Here is a 16,592-nt window from a genome sequence, read left to right as displayed (position 1 = left end):
GAAGGATTGTATGTCTGACACCAGGCATGGTCTAACCGACGCAGTCCTTGTTGAGGGACTTGCTGCTGGGCAGGTGTTTCTAGCAGGACTGATAGCTCAGGCTGCTGAAGGGCTGCTTGGAGATCATAAGGTTGAAGGTTCGATCCTTATCGAGGCTCAGTGAATTTTAGAGAAAAATGAATGAACGAACGAGAGGAGGGAGGGAGGGGTAATTAAGTAAGTAAGTAAGTAAGTAAGTAAGTAAGTAAGTAAGTGAGGGAGGAAGGAAGGAGGAGTAAGTAAGTGAGTGAGGGAGGAAGGAAGTAAGTAAGGGAGGAAGGAAGGAAGGACAGAGGAGTGGTGAGTGAGTGAGTGAGTGAGTGAGTGAGTGAGTAAGAGAGGAGGAAGGTGAAAGGAAGTAAGTCTCCAAGTTTGTTTTTGCAAAAGATTTCTTTCCTTCCTCACTCCCTTTCTCACTCCTCACTTCCTCACTCCCTTCCTTCCTCACTCACTTCCTCACTCCCTTCCTCCCTCCCCCACCCCCCCTCCCCCCTCCCCCATTTCCACTTAAAATTTCAGCCGGTTCTGTTTTTTTGTTGCATAACCCCCCGTTTGTGCCTCTGAGAAACGCCGGGAGCAAACACAGCCCCCTCCCGGCCCCGCTGCCGCAGGACTGCTCCAGGTACCGACCACGGGTGGGATTCGAAACCACACATTGGGAAGCTGTGTGCATTGGACAACCCCACGGCGCCACCAAGCACCCTTCGCACTGGAGCCCTTTCTCCGGGCGCATTTAACCTTTCAGTTTAGGCGTCGGACTTTAAAATTCACTTGCCCCGAATAAGGATCGAACCATCAGCCTCAGGATCTCCAAGCGGCTCTTTAACAGCCTGAGCTATTCCACCTCACATTCCAACTATGTTTAATGGAGCCTTTCAGTCTCTCCATTGGACAGGGACTTCTAAAATTCACTGAGCCTCTATAAGTCTTGAACCGTCAACCTTATGAGCTCCAAGCGGCCCTTCAACAGCCTGAGCTATTCCACCTGACGCTTCAACTGTGTTTGACGGAGCCTTTCACTCTCTTCTCTGGACAGGGGCCTTTAAAATTTCATGAGCACCAACGAGGATCGAACAAACAACCTCTGACTCTCCAAGCAGTCCTCAAACAGCCTGAGCTATCAGTCCTGCCCAACAACAGGTCCCTTAACAAGGACTGCGTCAGTAAAGCATGACTAGTGTCACACACATTATCCTTTTATTTCTGCTAGTGCTCATGAGAAGCATCAGTTTATTTCATTGAGCTACAGCTCAGCACTTATTGAAGGTACTTACTTACTTGTACAAAATGCTGACTTTTCAGTTCAGGGTTTGGACTTGCACCTGGATCTTAAGATATTACAAAGACCTGTTTTTCACCATGAGCTACATGACTGCTACACGTACTGTGACATCAAACGCGTTACTTTAATAATGTTTTTAGCGGCAGTTATAAAGTGGTATAGTACCAGCTGCTGAGAATGTCAAATGTATAAATGGTGCAGTTGTTCTTGAATCAAGGTGGATGGGCTGAGCATAGCTTCACCTCATTTTTCAGACTCAGAGGTTGCAGCATGGCATAAACCTAGTTTGAAAAATAACCAAGATGTGGTGGTCTGTGGTTCAGCTCTACATCACATCTTGTTAATGTCATTGGTTTTTGGTCTATCCAATTGCATCCAGAGACATTTTGATCTGAGGTTTTTGGTAACGTCGTTTTGAAATCAAAAATGAACAGAGTGTTTCCAGACTAACTCGCATTTCAATTTAATTTGGCGATGTCAGGCTACAAAAGAGGATGAATCACACCACTAAGAACTGATGTTATGCAATATCATAAACTACTGTGGCTCAGGAGTTCATTTCTCAGCAACACATTAGATGACGGTAGCATAATGTAAGGGTATTACACACAGGATATACAGTAATATGATTCTACATAACTTAATCATTGCAAGCTGAACTGTAGCAACTAAAGTCACCTTGAGCTGCTTTTAAAAAACGACTGTTGATATTGCACAGACATGCAGAAACTTGGGGATAGATGCACGTTGCTAGGTTACCTAAGTGAGAAAAGTGACACCAGAATGGGTGAGGCTTTATTGGATTGTGTCCAGACCACTGGCTCCTTCATCCTGAGCATTCAAAGGGCAAAGACATGCTGATGTGCATCCTGTCGCAGCTCTGAGCAGAGAACATTTCTTGCACTTAGCACCGAAAGTTAAAACATCTCAGCTTTTAGCCAAAGAATGCCACACATCAAACGGGTTGTCAGTTGTCTCATAGCAACAGCAGTAGCAATGACAAGCGCTTCCCCGAAACAGCTGTTGCGTTGCCAGATAGATAAAAGATGCCTCTGGATCTTAGAGCCAAGTTGTTTTTAGCTCTTGTTGTGAATTTCTTTAGAGAGTACTCTGTTAATATTAGCTCGCTGTTTGAAGGGGAAAGCCATTACAATGCAAGATGGGCATTTCTTCTTCTTAATAAGTTAACTTTTACTTTCTTTTGATACACTAGAGAAGTGGACTCCTGACAAACAGTGATTGATATTACATAAGACAGATTTCTGATAATAATGTCATTTAATTGGCCCTCATATAAGCCCACATGACTGCTGTAAATATTGTGTAACACATGATAGTTTGTGCTCTGTGTGTGTCATAAGCGTACACATTTTTCACAGCAGATATAAATCTGACAATGAGGAGCTACAGTATTAGCTGTCCATGTTCTCTAAGATTTTATCTTGCGTAATAAAGCCCAATAAAAGTGAGAATATGATATCAAATTCCAATTGATTCATAGTTATGTCAGAGGAGTCAAGACAAAGACCTTGAGGGGAAAGATTTACTGCTCTGGTGTGGTGGATAGACGCACATTTAAAGGCAACAATAAATGCTTATAAATGTTTGTCAGTTTTAATACTGTAAAGTCAAATCTGTGGACAAAAGGCAGACTCGTTTTATCCTAGTCTAGGTTGAAAACCTTTTAACTCTTAGAAATGATAAGCTCCTGAAAACATGATCTTAAAATGTCTTTTTAACATTCATTATTTAATAAAATAAATAGATGAATAGCAGCAGTTAGAGGTATAATTTGTAAAATGACATGTTTTATTTAAAACTAATTTAAAGAGTTATTGAGTGATTTAGCTTTGCACTCTGACAACATTGTCAGACTCAAGATGGACTTTAATTTGTAAAAAAGGATGAACATGGCTGCAGAAATAGAAATATCATCCCCTTTTCATGCGATTAATTCGCACGTCAATATTTTTAATCAAACTGTTGTTTTAGCCATGAGTACTTTCACACATAATGCTTATAATACACTGTGAAAAAGCAAATTAATTGTAATTTTTGTCAAGATTAAGGTGGATTTTTGTGAACTTCTGCATCACAAATAAAGGCATCAACCGATTAAGTCTTGTGAAACAGATGGCACGTCACAACATGACACTTTGCAACAAATTTGCTTCGCTGCTGGTTTAAAAAGTTTTTATGTAGCTCATTATTTTGCATTTTCATATTGTTTATTTGTCAAGCCCCCAGTGTGTAAACACCTTTATTCCATGCATTCTTCTTTTGTCAATACCTGGTGCCTTCATCACCCGCTTTGCAACTTGACTGCTGACTGTTACGATTTTGTGCTGCACCCTTTGTGCTTCAAACAGCCATTTCATACAAACAGTAATACTGTAAATAGACCTGTAAATAGACTTGACACTCATAAACTCAGCTGACTGACAAAATTTGTTTTTAGGGACTTAAACATAAATGACTTAAGGCTCCAAAACAACCTCAAAAGAATACGTTTTTAACAAATTCACATGCCATGCAGTGATGTGCATTTAGGTTGAGATACCTACTGTACACACTTGGAAATAAATTCACTGATAGCTTTCACAGTTGTAACCAGGAGGAACCCGCTGCTGAAAGCATCTGGTGAAGTGTTTGGTTGCAGTGACACCCTGTAAACATACTGTATGTCTCAGTGGCTCATAAGTGGTGATGACTCACAGATGACGTTTCAATCTTAATTAGTGTCACAGCAGCTTTCCATGTCTACTTAAAGGAAACTGTTGAGAAAAAAAAACGTGTAGTCCGCAGGCTTTCTTCACTCCGGCGCTCTGCCGCACCTCACAAATTAATACTGTGTTGGAAATCTTTTTATTGCTGCAAATAATGACCGACAAGCTCAGGGCGTTTGGGCCTGATTATTTATAACTGCACAGTTTGAATGAACTGAACCAATTCCAGTGTGAGGGCACAGAGATATTTGTTTTATGTGATTTTGTGTATTCTGGGCTTTTCTGGCCTGATGTCCCGGGCTGAGACTGACCTCGTTGGTTATAACACGACTGACCTTGCGTGGGATCATGACTGTGAGCCAGAGATGAGGATTAACTGTCTGTGTCAACCGAGGAGAGACAGCAATTCCCTGAAGCCAATTGACAGTTTGTTCAGATGTAATGAAATGGGTGGCAGACCACACATCCCTCAGTTCTGCCATAAAAACAGTGACAGTGAATGTCTCATTTATGCAAATTGAAAGCAAAAAAATATTTTAAAAAAAAAGTAATAATGACAACCTCCATGTTCAGCAACCTTTCTCCTTTATCAGTTTATTGCTTAACTTTTTAATGGCTATTTTTTTCTTATACACCTTTCATAAGCAAAAAGAGAAGATTTTAATTTCTCTAGTTTACCAGAATGTTGCATATTGCATAAGCGTTTCCAGCGTTTGGGAATGTCATAGCTGACGTCTGAGATGACACGTCTCACATTCCTGATAATTTTAGAAGCGAAACCAATACAATTTAAGCAGTCCTGTCTATGAGAGGCTTTGTAATTACAAACCTGCATGGGAACTGAACATGTGACCAACAATAGATTCACCACAGAGCAGCGTGGTAACGATTCCAACCACAAGGCTTTGAGCAGAAAAGGATTTCATTTATCATGCAGTGCACATGAATAATTTATTGTTAGATGGAGCCTAATGGGAGTTTTAAACGGTTTCAAAAGTTGGCAGCACATGACATAAAAGTATGGATGAGAAACATGAAATAGCTTTACATAAAGTGATGTATCAGTCCTTTCTGTACATTAACGCTACAGTGGGTAACTTTTATTAAAAAATAACTTTTTAAAATATTTGCTGGAACTGTCACAATATCCACACACAAAAGTACATGAGACAGATGATCTGTGAAAACAAATAATGTTTCTCTGTCTTCTCTTAGTGCTGTAATGGCACTACCACACATAACGTAACAACCAATCAGAGCAGAGGAATCTCTAAGACAGCTGTTAAATCAATATGAATCAAGATTCTGTAGCTGCATTGCTTTTTTCTTCCCTCGGATGTTTTCAGAAACATATTTTAGTCTACTGTTTAGCTGTAAAATGAGAAGGTTTATGACCCATGTTGGAAACACTCAAGCCAAAAACCAAGCAAACTGTCTCATTTTATAGCGAAACAGTACAACAACAAATGTTCCTGAAAATATTTGAGGTGAGAAATAAGCAATGCAGTCTTAATTCATATTTGATTACATTTGTTTTCCGTGAGCTGCGGTAGATTCTAGCAAATGCCGGTAGGGCCTGACACATAAAGCCGATGGTCAGCCGACGGTCAGCCATCAGTCAATGTCAGGCTGTTGATGAGCGTCTGTCGCCCTAGATTTTGTGGCGTGTATCACACTGTTGGCACCCGCTTCAGCATGTTGAATCGGCATCGAAGCTGGCTGAGCCTGTCAGCGAGTGAAATCACTCAGATTGAAATTTTAGCTCTGAGGGAAGGAAACAAACAGCCAAAGTGAAGGGGGTGTGAGATCATAGCCATTGAGCTCTTGAATCCGTCCCGTTGGTCTTCAGGTTTCCCATTTTGACAGACGTTTGAAAGACGACTGCTAGCTGCTGGTATTGTTATTTCCTATCACCCAGGTGCATAGTGTACATGCATGTTAGCTGTTAGCTTTGCGGGATGTGCAAATGCAACTTTTTGGCTGAGACACAGGCGACACAAGGTGGCACAACAGCCTGCGTTGCCACAAGTTCTTTGATGTCAGAATGGTGTTTGAGCCTTTAGAAGCTCAAGGAGTGGGAGGAAGAAACTGATTTTTTCGATGTACAGCAAATATGACTAAAAGCTTTTTTTTTTTTTAAATAAAAGTCACCATCTGTATCTTTAAAGGAAGAGTTTGAGATTTAGGGAAATATTCACTTTCTAGCTGAGAGTCAAAAGAGAAAATTGTTTCCACTCTCAGGAGGAGTCACTGGCAGTGTCAGCCAAGCTGTCCAGCTGGACCAAAAACAGTGATTGTGATCATAGTAACTTCAGGCAAGCCATCTGATAGGACTAAAGGCCGACCTTTAACCCCCATTAGGCTGACATGGAGCCATCATTCCAGTTTTTGCTTCGGTGCTCTCCTCACTTCCTCCTCCGTTGTCAGAGCTTGTATCCCACGCGTCCTCCTCACTGCTCAGTGTCTTAAGCTCTACCTTGGCTCTCTCCTCTTCATCCTCCCCTCTATTTATCTTCCTCTCTGCACATTCCTCCTTGTTCTCTTGCTCTTTCCTCAGGCTATCTCCCTGCTCTTCTTCTTCTTCTGTCTCTAACCCCTGCTTTTGCTGTGGCTCCATGTTTATCTTCGTCTCCGCTGTCTTTTGTTGTCTCCTCTCGCTCCCCGCATCTGTCTCTGCCTCCAGTCGAGCTCTCAGCTTCTGCTCCCTCCGGCTCCATTCCTCATCCAGCCTTCGGTACATGTGAAGGGAGAAGTGCCACCCACCGTTCTCCTGCAACATGTCCTCCACTTTACGCAGCAGCTCTCTCACCTGCTCCTGCTCTCCTCCCTTTCTCCCATCTGCCTCACCTCCTCTGCACTTCCTTTCGGCCCTCTTGTCACTTTTCTTCCGCCAAGTCCCTTCCTGTTTCTTCCCACCTCCTTTCACCTCCTGCTTCCTTTGCTCCTGCTTGCCAATGACGGCTGCCTTGTTATCAAACACGTGATATCTGTAGCAACACTTCTCCATCAGCCAACGCAAGGCAGGGCCTCCTGATTTGATGTGCTCCTCCACGCTGCACCCCCGTCTCTTCAGCCAGTCTGCGCATGTGAACAACACCATGGTGTGTCTCCACACTGCAGAGGTCATGATCTCCATCCTCCCCTCCACCGCTCTCCTCTCAGGCTCAGTAAAGTCCAGCAGAGGGATCACTAACAGAACAACGTGAGGTCCTCCGAGTCCACAGAGAGAAAACGCTCTCTGCAGTTCAATTTTCTCCTCTCGGGGCACAAATTCCTCAGATGAACCCCAACCTTGTGCATCCACCACTGTGATGTGACGTCCATTGGTGACGGCGCTGGCAGCTGTGTTGGCCCCGCCTCCTCTGGTTTCAAAGACCTGCCCCCGGCCCAGCAGGGTGTTACCAGATGAGCTCTTGCCTGTACGTCTGGGACCAACCAGCAAAATATGAAGGTCACTTGAGGCTGTTGGAAAAAGAGAAGAAGCTTTTAATCTGCAGCCAACGGCTTCAGCTTTCTTTGAGTCTAAACACTTGTGCATTTGGTGTTGTCTAGTATGCTCATTACAGAATCTGCTCATTCACTGAAGTCATAAAAGGCAAAGAAAGACATAGAAGTGAATCTATCCATCTCATTACCTTGTAACGATTTACTGTGATCTTTAGCCTTTTTTTACTCCTCTTCCTTGCAGTATTTGTCACACAGGATGCAATTCACTGCATGTTTTATAAGCATTGCTTTAGTGAGAAAACATTTGTTCCCGACATATTCACGCTGCTGTATCTGACTGCAGAACTGGTCTTTGATCTGGAGCTGATGGCAGGGCACTAAGCCGTGCACCTCCTGATAGTTAGCATGGATCAAAAGTATGAATCCTGGGCATGTGTAAAATATGCTTGGCAAAATGTAACCTTATCTCTGACTAAATTGCATGCAATCATATCCAGCATTTGAGATCATTTCAACAGATTTGTAATTGAGGTTTAAAAATGAACATACCAACACCTCCTGGTGGGCTCCAGCTTCCCATTGTGCCTCTCTCTTATTGATGATTTCTAAAGGCTGCAGCTGATAATATTCCTCCACAGTAATGTTACTGAAACCAGATTCACATAAGTCTTGTTTGAGAACTGTCGTTCTAGTTGCACCTTCTTCTGCACGTACTATTAGATGTCTGAGCACCTGAGGTGAACCTTCCTCTTGTAAAAACACTGACCGACATGCCTCCCAGGTTTTTTTGCTGCCTCTGCATTCTTTAGAAACATAAAGCGATCACAACTTTTATGATTCTTGTCAGGTGTCCAACTCTCTCTTTCAGGAATGCTTAAACTGAATTGGACATTTTATTGTTTTATAGAGAGACTGAAGATTGTTGTCAACGTCTGTCATTATTTAACTAGTGTTGCATACTAATGGGCGACAGAGCTTTTTTACAATGGTGGGACTAAAGTCTTCATTTAGGGAGGTCGTATTGATGGTTAGTTGCATCATAACAGTCTTCTATCTAGAAGTCAAAGCAGTGAGCATTCTGGTACATCCTGATATTACGGTTGATTAGGGATGGGAATTGATCAGATTGTATTGATACCATTAATAAAATGATTCTGCTTATTGGTCTAATTTCCCTTACTAATTAGTGATCAATTTCTGTGTGGAGAATCATGACAGTGACACTTTTGCACCCTCTTTTTGCTCATTTGTGAAAATGGGAGGTAATGGGTGAGTCGAGCTAGCTGTAGCCGTAGCAACAGTCTGTCTGTCATCATCTGAAATAGATGAAGAGAGAAAATATTTGTGCAGCACTCTTTGTCATTTAGGTTTCTGAGTCAGAGAAGAAATCTGCTAAGCCTGCCTGCCTTACCCTTGGATGTGCTGATTAGTTGGGAAGCAGTGGCTTTCATGCATAGAGTGTGAAACATACAGCATTACTGGAACTGAAGGCCATGTTGTGTAGAAAGATGTTTCAACATATTTCCGGTGTTTTTATCTTTACTTGAAGCTATCATTTTACAGACATTACAAGCAGCACTGTTATCTTTCTCTGTGAAATGGAGCCCTGCTTTAGACTATTTCTTCCTCTTTACCATGACTCCCTCTTGTTGCAAGTCTTCAGCAGTGTAGATGCACGAGTTTGGCAAACACTGTTTTGCAACAGTCAGAAAAACATAACGACAGGAATCAATAAGCTCCGAGGCATACGACTCGGATGGATTGAACAATTTGAACCATGTTGTTGTGAAGTGGAAACTGCTGTTGATTCCCAGCCCTGCTGTGGATGTGATGGTAATCACAGCTCTGTAAATAAGTCTCATCATGCAGAGCTTTACTATAGGCAGTTAATTTAGGGCCAGTGAGTTAATTGTCCGATGTAATACTCTTGAGAAGAAAGTGATCAACACTAATAACTACATGATGGAGTAATTAATGTGTTAATTACAAAGACATGTAGTCATTTTGATTGAACACCAAAGATAATTCCTTTTACATGCTCATAGTTTGTGTGTGTGTGTGATTGCAGGGTAACTGGTTGCAGCAAGTGTATTTTATGCTACTACTGTATGCATGAATATGGCAGGTTGGGTGCAGTGCAGCAGCTTAGGGCAGTGGTTCCCAGCTGGGGGTTGCGGGCCCATTCTGAATGGACTGCAGGTGACTTGCAAACGTGTAAAGTTAGCCAAGAAAACACTTTATTTTTAAGTTCAGCAAATTTCCAGCACAGAGCTTTTATTTTGAAGTGCCGTTTTCTGCTGTAGAGTGAGTGACTAACAGACAGCTGCTTAACTCAGACAGCAAACTAGCTCAACGACATGGGTAAACACAAGTATGACGCAGAATGTTTGTAACAGTGGGACCTTGAACTAATGACTGAGGAGAATTTTAGGCCTTGTGGCTGGACCAGTTGGGAACCACTGGCTTTGGGTGCTTTCAGACCTAGGGTTCACTTGCTTTGGTCCGAATCAGCATAATTGCCAAGAGCTGGTTTGTGTTCTCACGGCAGCATTTACAAGCGGACCAGATCAAATGCCTGTGCGAGAAAGCTGCTCGAGTGGTCAGAATTTCGTTGAAGAAGAGTACACTTGCAAGATAAATGTGACACTTTCTAATGTCACAATGGAGGGACAACTTCAAGAAGGTCTCAGTCCAGTTGTTTTGGTGCACACCTGAGTGCGATTGCTGTGTTCACACCTGCCCAAAAGAACCGCACTTAGGGGGCAAACGAACTTGGGTTCGATTGAACCGAACCAAACAGGGCAGGTGTGAAATACTTTGATGTAAAGCTGGGCAATATATTCATATTATATATCAATATTGTGGCATGAGACAAGACATCTTCTTAGATTTTGGACATTGTAGTACTGTAAACTTTGTCTATTCCTGATTTTCAAGGCTAAATTACTTTGATTTAATTTTCTGAACTTATCAGATTGTTCTAGTTGTTCTATATTTGCCTGTATCCACTTAAAGACATTATATCCTCAATACTGATGTGTATTTATCAAAAATCTCATTGTGAAAATATTTTGTGAAAGCACCAATTGTCAAGTCACATGATCGATGGAGGTATTTGGTCAAAAATATTGTGATATTTGTTTTTCTCCAGATCCCCTAGCCCTACTTTGACGTGAATTTTGACGAATGATTTACAACTTCAGCAAAAAATATCTGCTAATTATTGTTATTAGTTAAATTAACACAGTAAACAAATGAAGCGTAGTAGCATAAACACACCCATCATCTGACCCATCTCGAGTTCCTGGTTGTCCACAGTAGCCTCGTGCTACATGTTTACTAGCACCAGCAATTTTTACAGCTGTCATAACAGTTTTTCAAAGCAGTGGTCCTTTTTCCGTCCCAAGGCTCATCCACATGATCTGTTTGTGTGAGTTTGCTAGTGTCCGTCCCTCTGTCATTATCAGTGCTCTCATGTTTGGTTAGTCAGCTGCCTTAATCTGAGCTCGTGCACCTCACAGATTATAGTTTACTCCTACTCTGAATGTTTATGCACGTGCGACAGTATGTGTCGTCTCGTTTTTGGGCAGTCTTCATCCTTAATTGTAGGAGCCAGTGTTTTTGAAGCTCGGCCTATACTAGGGACAAGAAGTCAGGATACCTCAGCATCTGTGATGCCAACTCAGACTACTCTCATTTTAAATCAGACTCTTGTGAGTCCCTGAACGTTATGGAAGTGCACACCTAAATTGCCACTGTATGACTTGAGTGTAGCATATGTGATGAAATGCTGTAATTTACCTCTTTGTATCCTCTGACCTCATCAGCTTACTTCAGCTAGGTGATTTCCGACATTACTCAGAATGACTTGGGGCGATTTCCAGACAGCAGGTATAAACTTGTTGCGCTCAGCTGCAGGTTGTGCCTATAATGGAAGTGGATGGGAGCATAATGACACATAATGTACAGTTGTATTCAGCCCTCAAAGGCAGGTCTTTTACCTCTTCCTGTAAATCAGCTGATGTCTAATTTAAAACCGTGGGGGTGGAGTATTACACTCCACTGAAAAGTGACACCTTTCTGTCTCTTCCCTCCAGCCTCTCACCTCTCCCTCTGTTTTTTTTTCTCTGATCTTCAGTGTGTGTGACCAAACACAGATAAACACACACACACTCTGACCTGACAGGTAAAGCCAGCGAAGGATCAGCCAGGTTTTTATCTCAGTCAGGTTGGCGGTGTGAGGCCTCCTGCTGCGTGTGTGCACGTGTGAGAGCTCATGCCTGTGTACGTGTTACTGCACGTGTGGTTTTCCCACCTTCATTTACACTTAATCCAGAGACTACAGCAGCACGAGCAGTTTCCTAAAGTCTCTCTCCTCTATTTCACCTTTAACTTTTCTCTCCTCCCTCTGTGTTTTTCTCTGCTCTGTTTTGATCTTTACGCTTTGATCCTTTCTACCTCATCTGACCCAGCTTCACCTGTTTTGTCTTCACCGCTGTCTTTGTTCTTTTATCTGACACACACACACTTGCGGGAAGCTTTCCTAATTGTCCATATAATTAGGCGGCCTTGTCTAATGATGCTCCCCATCACATCTGGACATGTTGGGTTATGTACAGAGTGTGTGTAGATTATTAGTTATTTATTTATTTCCACATCCTTGTACAGTTTTGTTGTCCCTCAACCAATTCACTTGCTATAAATTCTAGATGTTTCTTCCTTGTGAAGGTTATTTTTCTATCTTTTACACTACTGTGGACAAAAGAGGAGAACATTTGATTTTTTTTTTTAAAGCAATCACTAATATAAAAAGATTTTTTTAAGAGTTTTTGCATGTACAATATACATTTTCAGACCAGCTTTCAATAGGTAATGTATAAAACAAGACAAATAATTTCAGATTATTCCTCTTAATCTGACCAACTACATCTTTATTTCAGTAATTTACACTATCATTAGAACAAATAATATGGAAGTGATACAGTACTGCACTGAGTGTAAACAGACATTAAACCTGCATAAATTATTATTTTTCACTCACTTTGGGGCATGGTTATGACCTGTTAACACAACATAAATAATATTATCACATTAAAGATACAGCGAACATGTTATCAATCTGCAGAAGTGACAATGTCGGTACAAGGTGGAGTACGTGCTCTAGATTAAGGAAAGGATGGAGCATGTAGGGAGAGAAGATGGCCCTGACGGTTAATGGGGGTTCAGTATAAATTTCTCCTCCATTGTTGTTCAGGACTTCTCCATGTAGTTTATGACAGTTGGACTTTGTGGTACTTTTCCCCCGCCTCCCCAACTGTGATTGGACGGCTAGGTAAAAAGTGACAGTGACGAGAGCAGCATGGTTGAACTTTTCAATTCTTGGCCAGCAAAAAAAACAAAAAACAAACAAACAAAAAAAACAACAGATGACTGATTTAGTTAATCTAGAGATAATGTGCAGATTTTTCCCCCCCAGAGATTTGCTTTGGTTGACTACAGCCGTACTGGCCACTTAGCAAATGTATGTCCAATACTGACTCCCTTTTTAAAAACATCTGGCTCATAAAGCCCTGCCACACTAAGCCGAGGGTTAGCTGTTGATCAGTATTGGGCTGTAGGTGAGCGACTGTGGCTCTTGTCACTGCGGTGTGTCCTGCACCATTCACCCACATCGGCACTAGTTGGCTTTTTCTTTTTCTTTTTTGCCGATTCAGCATGTTGAATCAGCGTTTGTGACTGCAGAATCCGTCAATGAATGAAATCACTCTGATTGGCAGCTCAGCGCAGTGCACAAGAAGAGAAACAGAAGTGAGGAAAGTAAACAAAGAGTCAAGAGAGCATGAGATCAAAACAAAGTTGTTATATAAAGGTAAGATTACTTTTCTTCAGCCATTGAGCTCTTTAGCAGAAATGCTTCGTAATGGTTTGTGTTATTGTTCGCTAGCGCACGGTAAATATGCTCTGTTCTGCCAACATTGGATTATGTTGTTGATGTGCTAACAGTCAAGATGGTTTTCGGTTTCCCTTTTTGAATGGCAATTACAGACTGCCAGCTGTTGGTGTGGAGAATTATTTCCTCTCACAGAAGAACAGAACGTACATGTTGGTCGGCTGTTGGTTTAAGTGTTTGTGATGATTTCATGACATTTGATGCAGCAGGGGGCTCTCGTAGCCACTGTTCTCTCAATTCAGTTTGGTGTGTTGGGGCCTTTAGGTTGCTAATGCAGCTGCCTGAAAATGAAGCTAATGAGAGAAGTCAGAAACAAAACAAAACAGTGAAGCTGCCGGCTGTAAAAACAAAACAAAACAATGAGCTAAAAGATGCTGAAATGCTACATGATGCTGAGGGGAACTGCAGAGTTTGGTGATAACTCTCTGTGGGCTTGTCACTTCAAGTAACACCTCTCATATTTCACATCTTTTCTATTGTTCACAAAAAAGTATTGATCAACACAGCTTTAAGCGATTATGTTTCCTTGGACTATTCATTTTATCTCAAAAAAGGTTTTCCTATGACTATTTACATTCATAATCTGTCACACTGTGAACAGTATTGTTATTTTTTATTGCACACTTACAAAATGCCACAGTGGATCGAAATCAGCAGTTTCTCTGCAGATCCCACACAGATGAAGGATGGTTTCTCATGTTTGAAAAACCGTGCGTAAGCAGGAACATTAATTGAGAGTGTGCTTAGTGAATTATGCCAACAGATTTCCTCTAATATTGACATTTTTATGAAAAGGTCCGCCTACCTGCACTTTGTAACTGTCAAGGATATCTGAGGGTCAGACGGGCTGGCTGTGCTCCCTCCTTGTCTATTTATCATCCTCTTCGTGTCCATCGTCCTCTCTCATCTCATGACCTCTTGCCATCTTTCTCTGATTCATCTACTTTCCTCTTTTCTCCTCTTCCTCACCCCTGTCCTCCTCCTCCTCCTCCTCCGCTCCCTTTATTTTTCCACCTCTCCTTCACATCTTCCCTCCTCCTGTTTCTCTTATCACTCAGCCTCTCATCCCAGAGGAGACGGTGAACAGTGGATTTACAGTAATGCGGGATGGTAAAGAGAGAACAGGGCTTTAAAAAGAAACACTGGCATGGCTTGTATTACCACCAACTCCTCTCTAGTAGCCAGCTCTGCCCACAGTGCCCATCCTTCACTGTGACACTAATGTGCCCGGTAAATTATGACTCATACCACTGGATCTGTGCAAACAATTTAAGCACCAAAGTTAGCTTTAGCCAAATATCTCAAGACGGAGTTTGCTCGGGTAAGACATCAGAAAAAAAAGGGATTTTCACACCCTCCTCTCCTAAAGCTGTGTGGGACGGTCTTAGTGCAACTATGTTTGTAGCCATTAGTCCTCCCACCCTGCGGCTGCATCCTTTTTTAGTACAAAAGGGTTTTCTAACAAATCCTCCACGGACTGTAGCAACATTACTGCATTAGTTCTGCACAACACGCCGCTTCAGTGTGTGTTTAAGTGTGATTGTGCTAAAAACCGGCGGTGTTACACAATGTGCTGGGGAAGAGGATACAGGACACCACCGGAGGTACATTAGTTACGGATAACGGCAACTTCCCTTGGTGGCTTTGAAGGACGCTGGTGTTTGGAGTTCAGCGTCTCGTGTGTTTGAAAAGGAGGACACTGTGCTCCACACCTCCTGCTAATCCCTCCCTTTGTTGTGTTGTTTTAAATTAGGTCTGAATACGGTTATTTTGTTCAGTTTCTCTCTTTGTTGTGTCATGAGGAATGACTCACTTTCCCAATACAGCTGTTTATGTTCAGAATTGACTTTGTCATTTGAAACATTATTGAGCTGTTTTTACTGCACTGCAGTGGATCTCTAATCCGGCGCCATATTTATTACACTGCATTGTGTTGTTTTACATACTGTTTGATTCATACTGTGTCCAAATACGACACCCCGGCTCCTGCAGTACACTTCTGTCATCATCAGATATTTGTACTTATAGTTTGTTATTCTTATCACCTTGGTTTGGCTCTATAACCTTATTTGTACCTTTCCTGTGTTTCATTCTTATTGCTGTTGCTGCTCAGACCCCTGGATTTCCCTACAAGGATTAATAAAGGTTATTTATCAAATTTCTTTGTGTTGTCGCTACAGTGTAGAAAAGTGGGCCAATCGCAAGATCTCAGGCCTATACCATGGAGTCAGCCTTTGCATTATGACTATGGTTTGTATTTTACAGACAATGTCAAGAACAAACCTCTTATCTGCCTTCCTACTGCACGTTCAGAGAGTGCAATCTGCAGATGCTTTGTGCATACGCAGATTTCACCGGGGTCTGGCGGCACTGAGTACGGTCTACTCGCCACCTGCTACTGACATTAAATAGCAGTCCTCGTCAATGCTTAAGTAACGTTGGTTTTCACACCTGATGTGAACCGTAATTGAGTACACATAGATCGTAGTCAAGAACACCTTTTCAAGTGGACCAGGGCAAAGATCGACGGACCCCGCTCGGTGTATGGTACACAGTGTACACACTAGTCAAGCATACTGGACTTTGTGGTAAAGTGTACTTGGACCTGGGCCTTGGTCCTTTATGTAAAATCTCCTTAGAGTCATATGTTGCCTTCAAATGTGGTCATGTTAACCTTGTTCATAATAAAAGTCCATCAACGCTGCCCTCTTGAGGTTTTCACGACATTGCAAGTGGAAATTTTCTGAATGCTACGAGTTCACGAGTTGTGACCCGTCTGTCAACATTTTCAGAAATGGCAGAGGCCGTGCACGTTAATTTTTCAAGGGATGGAAAGCTGGAATGTTGTCATTTTAGTCATAAAGAGTTGTTCTTTGTAATTTTATGTCTTAGAAAAATGCTGATATTCCCAGCGGCCTCATTGTTTTCCCCCGTCATTATACCTTTGCATTTCCTGCATTATGTGACCTGCTTGCTAGCTTGCTAAATTGTCAGCCTTGGTGGCTCCGAGAGGCCGACAGCAGCGTCCGCGTTGTCATAGCCTTAGCAGCAATTTTCTCACTTCTAAACCACTTGAACACCAAGTATATTGTGTACATGGCTTCCCATGTGGTAACCTAGGTTGAGTTTATAGGAAAGGTCATTGACG

The 16,592-nt window shown here is 42.1% G+C and overlaps 2 protein-coding genes across 5 annotated transcripts in view; one reads left to right on the top strand and one right to left on the bottom strand.

Moving 5' to 3' along the window:
• Positions 1 to 16,592, top strand: part of LOC126382684 (SPRY domain-containing SOCS box protein 4-like) — a 117,933-nt gene that overhangs the window by 85,214 nt on the left and 16,127 nt on the right. The window lies entirely within an intron of this gene.
• zgc:136870 (uncharacterized protein LOC664693 homolog) lies at positions 4,780 to 8,172 on the bottom strand. The gene is made up of 2 exons (XM_050032700.1): positions 8,044 to 8,172; positions 4,780 to 7,509 (listed from the first exon to the last, which is right to left on the bottom strand). The coding sequence occupies exons 1-2, from the start codon at positions 8,072 to 8,074 to the stop codon at positions 6,395 to 6,397; spliced, it is 1,146 nt and encodes a 381-aa protein (XP_049888657.1). The 5' UTR covers positions 8,075 to 8,172; the 3' UTR covers positions 4,780 to 6,394.

The sequence above is a fragment of the Epinephelus moara genome, chromosome 21 (assembly GCF_006386435.1).
Source record: "Epinephelus moara isolate mb chromosome 21, YSFRI_EMoa_1.0, whole genome shotgun sequence".
Taxonomy (NCBI): domain Eukaryota; kingdom Metazoa; phylum Chordata; class Actinopteri; order Perciformes; family Serranidae; genus Epinephelus; species Epinephelus moara.
The sequence above is the reverse complement of the archived record's forward strand: the minus strand, read 5'-3'. Positions and strand labels throughout refer to the sequence as shown.

What these genes read in the sequence shown, in the direction of transcription:
- zgc:136870 (XM_050032700.1), bottom strand. Translation starts at nt 8,074, where the DNA reads ATGGGAAGCTGGAGCCCACCAGGAGGTGTTG. An exon ending in GAGCCCACCAGGAGGTGTTG is followed by an intron (nt 7,510 to 8,043) that starts GTATGTTCATTT and finishes TTTTTCCAACAG; the next exon opens with CCTCAAGTGACCTTCATATT.